This window comes from Cervus canadensis, chromosome 26, assembly GCF_019320065.1.
Source record: "Cervus canadensis isolate Bull #8, Minnesota chromosome 26, ASM1932006v1, whole genome shotgun sequence".
In the NCBI taxonomy this organism is placed as follows: domain Eukaryota; kingdom Metazoa; phylum Chordata; class Mammalia; order Artiodactyla; family Cervidae; genus Cervus; species Cervus canadensis.
This window is the reverse complement of record NC_057411.1, coordinates 1,006,601-1,018,826: the sequence shown is the minus strand read 5'-3', so window position 1 is coordinate 1,018,826 and position 12,226 is coordinate 1,006,601. Positions and strand designations below refer to the sequence as shown.

General features: G+C 40.1%; 1 protein-coding gene across 3 annotated transcripts in view; it reads right to left on the bottom strand.

The window, feature by feature from the left end:
- Window positions 1-531: 531 nt before the first annotated feature.
- CWH43 (cell wall biogenesis 43 C-terminal homolog) overlaps window positions 532-12,226 on the bottom strand; it is a 55,169-nt gene continuing 43,474 nt past the window's right edge. For all 3 annotated transcript variants that reach the window (XM_043448482.1, XM_043448483.1, XM_043448484.1), the window contains 3 exons: window positions 8,534-8,595; window positions 4,535-4,690; window positions 532-1,108 (listed from right to left, as the gene is read on the bottom strand). In XM_043448482.1, the coding sequence (XP_043304417.1) occupies window positions 1,030-1,108; window positions 4,535-4,690; window positions 8,534-8,595 (297 nt within the window). In that variant the 3' untranslated portion in view covers window positions 532-1,029. The remainder of the gene's footprint in view (window positions 1,109-4,534; window positions 4,691-8,533; window positions 8,596-12,226) is intronic.

Here is a 12,226-nt window from a genome sequence, read left to right as displayed (position 1 = left end):
TCTGCCCCCAAAGATCGAACAACATGCAGGGCCTTCTCCAGTTCTAAGATGTATGTGTGCCTTCCTAGGCAACACTCAAATCACCATACCCTGTGGAGATGATGCTGTTGGATGAATTCTCCCCATCACCCACTGCTTGGCGGTGGGAAGAAAATTCTCTGTGGGACCCCTCTGTGTGCAGAGATGTGTTCCCTGACAGATGTGGCCTGACTGGAGACATTAATGGAGTGTGTCCTGACTGGAGACATCAACAGAGTGTGTCCTTTACAGCCAGGAAGTGATATAAACACAGAGTAGAGACACGATTCTATCACAGCTCAGGGCAGGATGGCGATAGGCATGCTGCAGCTGCTGACTCAGCAGCTGTGTGTATACAGTATTCTTCTAACAATTAGACTTAATCCTTAAACATCTTCCCCCTGCTTTGTCCCAACAGGGATTTAAAGCTGCTTGATTTTTGTAAGTAATCCTTCTGGCTCATTAAAAAAAAAAAAAAATCCATTTCCTATTTTTAAGCATTAAAAACTTAAGACATTTTTGTTATTCTATTTCTCATAGTAAAACTTTCTTAGATTATCCCACATTCTATTTTTTTATTTAAAAAATTAAGAAAAACAATTTGGAGAAATGCTTGTATTTAGCAACATATGTTATATTGATAGGTTTCCAGGTGGTGCTAGTGGTAAAGAACTTGCCTGCCATTGCAGGAGACATAAGAGATTCGGGTTCAGTCCCGGTTGGGAAGATCCCCTGGAGGAGGGCATGGCAACCCACTCCAGTATTCTTGCCTGGACAAAGGAGCCTGGCAGGCTACGGTCCATAGGGTTGCAAAGAGTCAGTCACAACTGAAGCAACTTAGCACACACGTTATACTGATAGTATTTCCCACTGGGTAGATACTGTATTTTTCCAAAATTGAGGGGTTTTTTTGTGTGTATCTTCCCACTTTAGTTCATCTCTTCTTCTTATCCTATAATATTTTTCTTTTCCTTAGGACTATTCAGTCAGTGAATTCTTGTTTTAAATAGTTTATAGAAAGTATTTGGGAGTACTCATATGAAAATGATGATTGTTCTCAAAGTTGTGCCCCTCTTTGTAGGATCCAAATCTAAAAAAAAAAAAAAGAAAAAGTAATTGATATGTAAAAACTATCCAAAAGATAGGTTCTTATGTAAAATTTCAACCATAATCTATTGTGGCTTACTTATCTATCATAAAACCTGCAGAGATGTGATTAATTTATAAAACAGCAAATGAAGAGGGGAAAAAAAGGATTCATGCCTCTGGAAAAGGCATATTAAGTTTAACCTTCAAAGTCCCCATTCCCTGATTACAGATCAGTCCACAAACACAGCTGTTTAAGAATTATTGGCTGATAATATTTGTGAAAAATAAGTCTGGATTTTCTCCTATGCTCAGTTGGAATAATATCCATTTTACAGTTGAAAGGAAGTTATTCATGTTACATGTGTGGATCTATAAAATCTATTTTGGTACATTTGCAACTTTGAAGTCTTCTACAGTGCTCAGGTTCTACAAATTGATGATTTACTTTACCAATGAATACTTAGGTAATTATATAACTCTGGTTGGTATGATGAAATACAAAAAGCACTGGAAAGGAAGCCATGACTCCCTTTTCTTCATCAGCAATTGCAATATCCAAAAGGCCTCAATAATGTAGGAGATAGGAGATCTGTATACTTTGTCATCACAAAACAAAAATAAGAGATATTAAAATTTTGCATAACCTTTTTACTATTCCACAACTAAACCAAGTACTAAGGAAGTAATCAAGGATATACCCAAAGATGTAAAGAGTCCCTTGGAGACTTTCTGTAATAATGAAAGACTAAAGGTACAAAAACCCAATTGGGTAACTAAGTTTGGTATAGCCATATAATGGAATATTATGCAATCATTAATAATATTTTCAGAAGAGTACTTTTTTATAGAAGGAAGTTAATCATATACTATTTGGATGAAAAAAATTAGATTAACAAATAGAATGAACATATACACACATGTATGTTTCATAAATTTACAAAGCTGGGTGATATACAGATACACAAAAAGTCAAAGTGTTAGTCAGTCATTTCCAACTCTGTGACCCCATGGACTATAGCCCTCCAGGCTCCTCTGTCCATGGAACTCTCCAGGCAAGAATACTGGAGTGGGTAGCCATTCCCTTCTCCAGAGGATCTTCCTGATCCAGAGATCAAATCCGCTTCTCCTTCATTGCAGGCAGATTCTTTATAGTCTGAGCCACCAGGGAAGCCCATATAGATAAATATACATATATATTTGTGTGATATATATAGATACATATGCATATAAAAAAGCAAAGATGTATCCAAAAATATTACCAGTGATAATCTTTGAATTGTTGATTTCCCCCTAGAACATAAGCTCCACAGGACAAATATGTGGTCTTATTCACCACGCTGTCCCCAGTTTCCAACATATCTTGATGCTAGCATGGTACTGGCATCATGATAGTCAATGGCTATTTGCTGAATTAAGGAATGGGATTTTTTTTAACTTGGTATTCTTTGGTTCTTTCTATTTTATAAATTTTCATATGTACACATTTTTATAATAAGAAATTTTAAAGCAGGCCTTCTACTTATGCTTCTGTTATTTTCATAATTAAACTGAGTGAGAAAGCAGATCAAACCCTTTCACAGTCGGCTTGGACCAATCTGCAGTTGTGATTAGCCAAAAACCCTTTATTTGGACTTTTTAACACTCCTGATATGAGAATAAGGAAACAGGAAAATTTTTTTTCTTCCCAGATCTCTGAGCTTCCACTTAAGAAGTCACGTCAGTCAACAAAGGGTTTCCCTGATGGCTCAGCTGGTAAAAAGTTCATCTGCAATGCAGTAGACCCTGGTTTGATTCCTGGGTCGGGAAGATCTGCTGGAGAAGGGATAGGCTACCCACTGCAGTATTCTTGGGCTTCCCTGGTGGGTCAGCTGGTAAAGAATCTGTCTGCAATGCAGGAAACCTGGGTTCTAATCCCTGGGTTGGGAAGATCCCTTGGAGAAGAGAAAGGTTACCCACTTCATTATTCTGGCCTGGAGAATTCCATGGACTATACAGTCCATGGGGTCTCAAAGACACGGACAGGTCTGAGCGGCTTTCACTCAGTCAACAAAAGGAGGGAAGATTTCTATTTTACTCCTACTGTTACTGCTACAGATATTGTTGCCACCATTGCAGCTGCTGGCTGTGGAGCATTTACCAGGCACTATTTTAGGAACTTCGTGTGTCATTCAAAGCTCAAAAACCCTCAAGAGTCAGGCACTACTGTTTTTCCCATTTTGCAAATGAGATTTGAAGTTCTGAGATGAGAGGTTAAGCAACTTGTCCACAGTTGCCCAGCTGTTCACTGATAAGGCTGAGGCTCGCAAGTGGGTAGCTTCACCCCAGGGCCTGAGCTCTCCACAAGCACATCCCAATTACAAGGGCAAGGTCAAATACAGCGACTGACGCCAATCCAGGCTGGGCTCGAGCGCTCCTTAAATCCACTGCCTACACTACAGTACAGTTGTGTCTTGTTGTAAGGAGAGACAAGGAAAAAAAGAGGATACCTAAATGTCATTTTCCCCCCATACAAAATGAGGTCTGAGATGTTTCTATAGCTATTAACTGGTAAAAGTAGTAGAAATGTCAAATAATACGAACAATGTATTGAATATATGATTCATTCTGAGCCTGCTTTGAGATAGATATTGCCTTTCATTATCCAGTCACGGGAGAAGCACAAAGTACTTACTCCAAATCACATGTTTTTTTGGCAAACAGATTTCTCAGATAACCTCTATTTAAAACTAAACGGCACCCAATATGTTTCACAGGGTGGAATATCTGTAATGGAAATGAATGATCCATTCTCCATAGTCGCAATCATAATTGCACTTTAGAATAACCTGCAAAGGCTTTTTTTTAACCCAAAGCCCAGGTATCACCAAGAGGCTCTAATGAATTGGTCTGGGGTGGGACCAGGCAGAGGGAGTTATTAAAAGCTCTCCAGGTGAGTGTTAGTGCAGCCAACACTGAGAATCACAGCAACCCCGTGATGCCAACAGGCTTCCTTCCCATTTGTTGGCTCTGTCACTGACTAGCCACATAACCCTGGTGAAGTTCTGTTATGTTCCTCAGCCTGAGCTTCCTTACCTCCAAAATGGACATAACGAGAAGAACGATCCGATGAGGATTATGGAGATAGCACCTGACACACCCAGGACAGGGTCTGGGTCGCAGCAACCCTTTAATATTAGCATTTACAATGGCGATGTTGTGGGACCATGTGGTCGGTTGTACCTGAGGCTGGGACTTCAGCACGTTTCTTTGTCTCAGAGAGTGGGGACCATAACTTCAGCCCAAGTGAGATGTTATAAAGTTTACCAGGAGCTCCTAACGTGAATAAACCTCTAGAATCTAATTGGCAGCTCACTGTGAGGTACTATTTACAACCCTAGAGGGGATACATGAGCTTATAGCTCTAGTTCACATAAAGGAACTCACTCACCTGGGATTGAAGTGAATTTTCTCTGGAACTTCCCTATGGTCTGTAACCACTTTCTGGTTGTCTCTATAGTTAATTGGGTCATCAGGAATCCTAAATTTGGCTATCTGAATTTCAGAGTCACTCAGTTCAGCGTGGGAGATTCTTGCGTAACCCAATCTGTAGCAGAAACAGAAATGGTTTGTGAAGATTTTATCATCATACTGAAGTCTGATGAGATCTGGCAGATAATACTTGCACTAATAAATCAGTTTCCTATTTCTAACTGTATATCACTAGAATGAACTTGATTTACTACTCTAAATATTTACCAAAATATTTCTTTTATGATATAAATGGATAAGGAACATGCACATAGATTTAATTAACATAACTGGCAACCTTACTCTACTTTTTTATAGTAACTAACAAATATTCTATATATATAAATTGCCTCTCACATAATTGTTTTGTGTCAGTAGCAGGAATTCTCCAGAATTCCTGGAGAATTTAGGAGCAAAATCCTCCATAATTTAGGAGCATAGTCCTAAATTCTTTTTTACCTTAAAAAAAAATCCAAAGACCACATGCACATTTTCATTCACAATTAAACATCTAAAGAAAAGATTTTTAATGGCTGAAAGCATCAATTCTTCAGTGCTCAGCCTTCTTTATGATCCAAAGGACTGGACTGCCCAAGAATTGATGCTTTCAAACTGTGGTGCTGGAGAAGACTCTTGAGAGTCCCTTAAACAATAAGGAGATCAAACCAGTCAATCCTAAAGGAAATCAACCCTGAATATTCATTGGAAGGACTGATGCTAAAGCTGAAGCTACAATACTTTGGCCACCTGATGCAAAGAACTGACTCATTGGAGAAGACCGTGATGCTGGGAAAGATTGTGGGTATGATCAGAAGGGGGCTACCGAAGATGAGATGGTTGGATGGCATCACTGACTCAGTGGGTATGAGTGTGAGGAAGCTCTGGGAGATGGTGAAGGACAGAGAAGCCTGGCGTGCTTGCAGTCCATGGGGTCGCAAAAAGTCGGACATGACTTAGCAATTGAACAACAACATCTGAAAAACTGCACGTTTTTAATGTCTGGAAAAAGAAATGTACATCCTGCTTTTGCTTCAAGCTTTCAGTTCTCCAGGAATTTCAAAGCACTTTGTAGATGTTATCCAAATAGTTATCAGAAGCTCAGATGGAAAAATGGGGGAACCATGAACAGCCAAGAATTAGTTTTATTTATAGTTTGCCTCTTTAAAAGTCAGCTTCAGTCTGACTTTTATTCAAAGAACAAATATATTCATTTGTTCATTATTCAAAGAATAAATATATATCAAGTCCCTACTACATGGAGGCATCGTTCTAAGTACTGGAAACAAACAGTAACTAAAACAAATTTCTTGCCCTCATAGAGTTTCCATTCTAATTGAGGAGGACAAATATATGTATATATGTATGGTGATAAGTACCCAAGTACTATGGGATAACAAGCAGAGGACAGAGGACAGAAAACACTTGTGGCAAAGATTATTATTCTATAATGAATGGTCAGAGCATACCTCTCTGACAAAGTGACACTTGAGCAAAAAGCTGAATGAAGTGAGGGAGCAAGCCACACAGGTATTGGAGGAAGGGTGTTCTTGGGAACGGGAACAGCAAATGCAAAGGTCCTGAGGTCAAATGTACTTGGTTTTTCTGAGAACCAGCTCCACAATGACTGGAATGGAGGGCCGAAGGGGAACCTGAGTTTGCATGGGGTAGCAGATGATGCAAAGCCTTCCTAATAGACTTCAGAGTTTCTCTGAGAGTGAGAGGGGGCATTGTGCAGAGATGCAGTGGCTATGGTGTAGAGAGCAGACATCAAGGTAACAGTCAAAGAAGAGAGACCAGTTAGAAGGGCACAGAGATAACTTAGATGAAAGACCAACAGGGGCTTGGGCCACAGTGGCAGAAGGAGGAACACCTCTGTAGCCCCATCCAGAATAGAGACAGAAACCCAGAGCTGGGAGAAGTGGAGAAGCAAGCCTGCCCAGACGGCAGATGAGAGCAGCACAATCTCAGCGTCAGACGTGGGTCTGAGCTGTCTGACAGGTTAACACATTTGTCTAAAAGCTCAAGTCCCAATTCTGTGTAGCTCCCTGTAATTTAGCGTTACTCTCTCGTAAATCTAGGTCATTTATTTCCCAAATCTCTAAGATCAAAGTTTAACCCATTTCAAAGATTCTGCCTTCAAAAATCCACTGAAGATAAGGAACCTGACAATCTAAATCTTCTACCAAAGCAGAGAATCTTTCACTGTTGTCCAGTAAGTATTTATTAAGTGCCTACTGAGAGCAGGGCATTGAATTAGATGATCCAGGTAAAGTTTATAGAATTGGTTTTCTGGACAGAAACTGAATAACAGTAGTCCCTAACTGCATTAATTTTGATATTTTCAAAATTACCTTCCCATCTGTTACAGACTAAATGTTTGTGTCTCGTCCCCCCAGATTCATATGTTGAAGCCCTAAACCCTACCCCCTGCCCTGTGCAGCCACATTTTGACCTCTAAGGAAGTAATTAAGTTAAATGAAGTGGGGTAGGTCCCTGATCCAATAGCATTAGTGTCCTTATAGGAAGCATATTGGCTTCCCTGGTAGCTTAGTGGTAAAGAATGCACCTGCCAATCCAAGAGATGTGGGTTCAAGCCCCGGGTCAGGAAGATCCCCTGGAGAAGAGAATGGCAACCCACTCCAGTATTGTTGCCTGGGAAATCCCACGGACAGAGGAGCCTGGCGGGCTGCAGTCCCTGGGGTCCCAAAGAGTTGGACACACCTTGGTGACTAAACAACAACAAAAGGAAGAGATCACGGAACATGCGCACTCTTTCCCTCTGTCCCCAAAACCATAAGAAAATTAATTTCTGTTGTTAAAGATACCCAGTCTATTGTATCTTTGTTATGACAACCTGAGCAGATTAAGATACCATCTCTCACAGTCACAGTCACTATATGTGTGTGTGTCTGTGCACGCACATTGCGCTCAGTTGCTCGGTCATGTCTGACTCTTTGCCACCCCATGGACTGTAGTTCGCTAGGCTCCTCTGAAGCTGAAGCTGAAACTCCAATACTTTGGCCACCTCATGCGAAGAGTTGACTCATTGGAAAAGACCCTGATGCTGGGAGTGATTGGGGGCAGGAGGAGAAGGGGATAACAGAGGATGAGATGGCTGGATGGCATCACCGACTCGATGGACATGAGTTTGAGTAAACCCCGTGAGTTGCTGATGGACAGGGAGGCCTGGCGTGCTGCGATTCATGGGGTCGCAAAGAGGCAGACACAACTGAGCGACTGAACTGAACTGAACTGAATATCCCCATTAAAGCAACCACTTTAATATGAATTTAAACAGAAGTAGTATTTTCAATCTGAGATATCAGTCTCTTCTTTTGGTATTAAACTGCCCTTTGCTTTGTTTAAAGAAACACTGCCTTCAAAACAGATTTACAGTTACATGCTTGAATTTTGAGATTTTTCAGCTGTACTATTGTGGAATTTTATATATATGGATAATGTTTACTTTTTTATATGGGGTGATCTTTTTTAAAAAATATAATCTACCTAAAGAGCTCACCACAACATAGCAGTGACTCTACCTTACCCAAGATTACAGGATTAGAAGTCAGCAAAGCTGGCATTCAAGCCCAGGGTTCATGCTGTTTCTACCATGTCATACAGTCAAAAATGGTGCCATTCCTAACATGTTTTGACAGTTAACAGTTACCATGCTTAACAGCTTACACAGTTTCCTCTTTGTATAATTAACGTTGATTTGCTTAGCCATTAACTCTTTCTTAAATCATTAGGCCATGCCCTGAAGAAAATGTTAAATTGGGTAACTAACAAAATCAATCTTTATGAAAAGTAACAAAATTAATTAATTGCTTCCATAAAGTTTTTCCTTCCAGGATAGACCCAAAAGATCACAATAATAACAGATTCAGAAGAACAACTCTCAAACACCTATGCTTACCTGATCAGCCCTCGATACATAATGTATTCACACCATCTGTCTTGATCTGTGCTGTCAATATCCTAACGATGGAGAGAGAAGAGAATGTTTAAAGCATTAAAAACAATGCTCTATTTTGAATTGCCAGGAAAATGTGTGAACTGCAGTAATGAATATGCCTTTCTTTGTACATGCTGTTTACTCCACCTGACTCCTACTGATGTTTTAAGGTCCAAATTATTTATTCATTCTACAGATACTTCCAAAACACCTACCTTTTCCCCTTCTAGCCCCTGTAAAACAGGAAGGTGGTCTAGAGAGGGAGTTAAGTAAATTGGTAATTACTACAGAGCACGTGGCTCCCCACAGCTTCCCGAGTCTCGCATCCCAAGCGGCACTGAGTACCTGCTCCTCGGTCACCCTGTGTAGTCCTGTAGGTCCACCAGCTACACCATTCTGCTTAACTGTTTATAGTCTCCACTCTCCCCTGCCTGAGCAGAGAGCCTCTTAATCACCCTGGCTCCCTGGTGCTTAGCATGAAGCCTGGCATCTGGCAAGAGTTCAGTCTGTATTTGTTAAATGGACTCATTGGAAAAACACACATTTTGGGAGTAATCATGAGTCTCTTTGATGTAGAAAGCTTGAGACCAGCATTATTTTTCAATAGAAAATCAGAACACAAGCATTTTTTGCTATTATGTATTAGGAAAACTCTAAACAGGGAGCTTTTATACTAAAGAAAACTTCATTTTCTTCTTTTAAAAAATATACCTTACTTTTTACTATTTTGGCTAAATTTTACTATTAAATATAATTTAAATATATTTTTAAATAACTAAAAGAATACACACAATTTATTATGTATTTATAAATTTTTTTCTTAAGACTGGTAGTGGACACATAAATGCTAGTTTTTTTTTCTTTGGCCCCTCTGTGTAGCTTGTGAGATATCAGTTCCTGACCAGGGGTTGAATCCTTGGGCCACAGCAGTGAAAGCCTGGAATCCTAACCACTAGACCACCAGGGAACTATGGATTCTTATTAATTAATCTTTACTATTATTTACATATCACATACATACAATATGGCTTTTGTATGCATAGAAAAATTATAATAAATTTTAAAAATTAAATTTTTAAAAATTAAATTTAAATGGTTAAGACTCTGCACTTCCACTGCAGGGGGCACAGGTTCAATCTCTGGTTGGGGAGTTCCACATGGCACACAGCAGGGCAAAAAAAAAAGAAAAAAAAATTTAATATTTTAATGATGAAAAAAGCAAATATATTTTAAAAGTACTGCTCTGGCTTGCCTTGGGAAGAGATAAAAATTTAGTCATTTACCTGTATGTAGTGGGAATAATCAATTAGGAATATGTTTTACTATCTTTTTATTTTACTAGATTTTTTTTAAAAGTTGCTCTCAAATTTTAAGACTGCAGAATTTAAATACTCATTTCTTAAAGAGGAATATCTATTCACTCAAGCATTTATGATTAAAACTCCTCTCTGCATTAATAAAGTTCCTAATAGAAAAAGTTATATAAGAATCTGCTGCCAATCTTGACACAGTTTCTGACCATGACAGTGGAACCCAACAGAGTATTAAATTAAAATGAAATAAAATTCCTCTTCCCTGCACACACACACAAACACACACACATTCCCTCTCTTACTAGGATACAATCAATTCTTTCTTAAACTTGCCAAATATCATCTTGTCTAATATTCTCCTGTACTTTATAGACCATGTACTTACATGTTTATCTAATATGATTTTATACAATCAGACATACATAATACAAATATATAGCTACCCCTTACTGAGTGTATCCTATATACAAAGCTGAGGGCTTTTTAGACATTATCTTATCTTACATCCTCATGACAACCCCATGATAGGTATTATTATCCCTGCTTTACAGATGGTTAACCAGAAAGGCTAAGTAACTTGCCCCAAGGTCACAAAGCTGGTAAATGTGACACCAGGTAGGCTAGTGTATGAAGAGATTACATGGAGAGAGGGGCCCACCCAGCAGCCAGCAACCAGCACCAAGGCCCAGACAAGTGAGTGGGGGACATGTCAGAACCCCTAGCCACAGACACCAGCTGACTACACGAGTAAACTCAGGCAAGAACAGAACACCACTCAGCAGACCCACAGAGTCATGAGGTTATTAGGCCACTGTTCTTTTTAAGCCACTAAGGTTTGTAGCTTTCACAGTGATACACAGCAATGAATAGCTAATGCAGCGCCTGTGACTCCACACTCCAGATTTTCCTCTTATTCTTCTGATCTCTCAGTTCAGTTCAGTCGCTCAGTCATGTCCGACTCTTTGCGACCCCATGAATTGCAGCACACCAGGCCTCCCTGTCCATCACCAACTCGCGGAGTTTACTCAAACTCGTGCCCATCAAGTCAGTGAAGCCATCCAGCCATCTCATCCTCTGTCGTCCCCTTCTCCTCCTGCCCCCAATCCCTCCAAGCATCAGGGTCTTTTCCAATGAGTCAACTCTTCGCATGAGGTGGCCAAAGTATTGGAGTTTCAGCTTCAGCATCAGTCCTTCCAATGAACACCCAGGACTGATCTCCTTTAGGATGGACTGGTTGGATCTCCTTGCAGTCCAAGGGACTCTCAAGAGTCTTCTCCAACACCACAGTTCAAAAGCATCAATTTTTCGGTGCTCAGCTTTCTTCACAGTCCAACTCTCACATCCATACATGACCACTGGAAAAACCATAGCCTTGACTAGACGACCTTGGTTGGCAAAGTAGTGTCTCTGCTTTTTAATATGCTATCTAGGTTGGTCATAACTTTCCTTCCAAGGAAATGAGCGTCTTTTAATTTCATGGCTGCAATCACCATCTGCAGTGATTTTGGAGCCCAAAAAAATAAAGTCTGACACTGTTTCCACTGTTTCCCCAACTATTTCCCATGAGGTGATGGGACCAGATGCCATGATCTTAGTTATCTGAATGTTGAGCTTTAAGCCAACTTTTTCACTCTCCTCTTTCACTTTCATCAAGAGGCTTTTTAGTTCCTCTTCACTCTCTGCCATAAGGGTGGTGTCATCTGCATATATGAGGTTATTGATATTTTTCCTGGCAATCTTGATTCCAGCTTGTGCTTCCTCCAGCCCAGCGTTTCTCATGATGTACTCTACATATCAGTTAAATCAGCAGGGTGACAATATACAGCCTTGACGTACTCCTTTTCCTATTTGGAACCAGTCTGTTGCTCCATGTCCAGTTCTAACTGTTGCTTCCTGACCTGCATACAGGTTTCTCAAGAGGCAGGTCAGGTGGTCTGGTATTCCCATCTCCTTCAGAATTTTCCACAGTTTATTGTGATCCACACAGTTGAAGGCTTTGGCATAGTCAATAAAGCAGAAATAGATGTTTTTCTGGAACTCTCTTGCTTTTTCAATGATCCAGCGGATGTTGGCAGTTTGATCTCTGGTTCCTCTGCCTTTTCTAAAACCAGCTTGAACATCTGGAAGTTCACGGTTCACGTATTGCTGAAGCCTGGCTTGGAGATTTTTGAGCATTACTTTACTAGCATGTGAGATGAGTGCAATTGTGCGGTAGTTTGAGCATTCTTTCGGATTGCCTTTCTTAGGGATTGGAATGAAAACTGACCTTTTCCAGTCCTGTGGCCCCTGCTGAGTTTTCCAAATTTGCTGGCATACTGATTGCAGCACTTTCACAGCATCA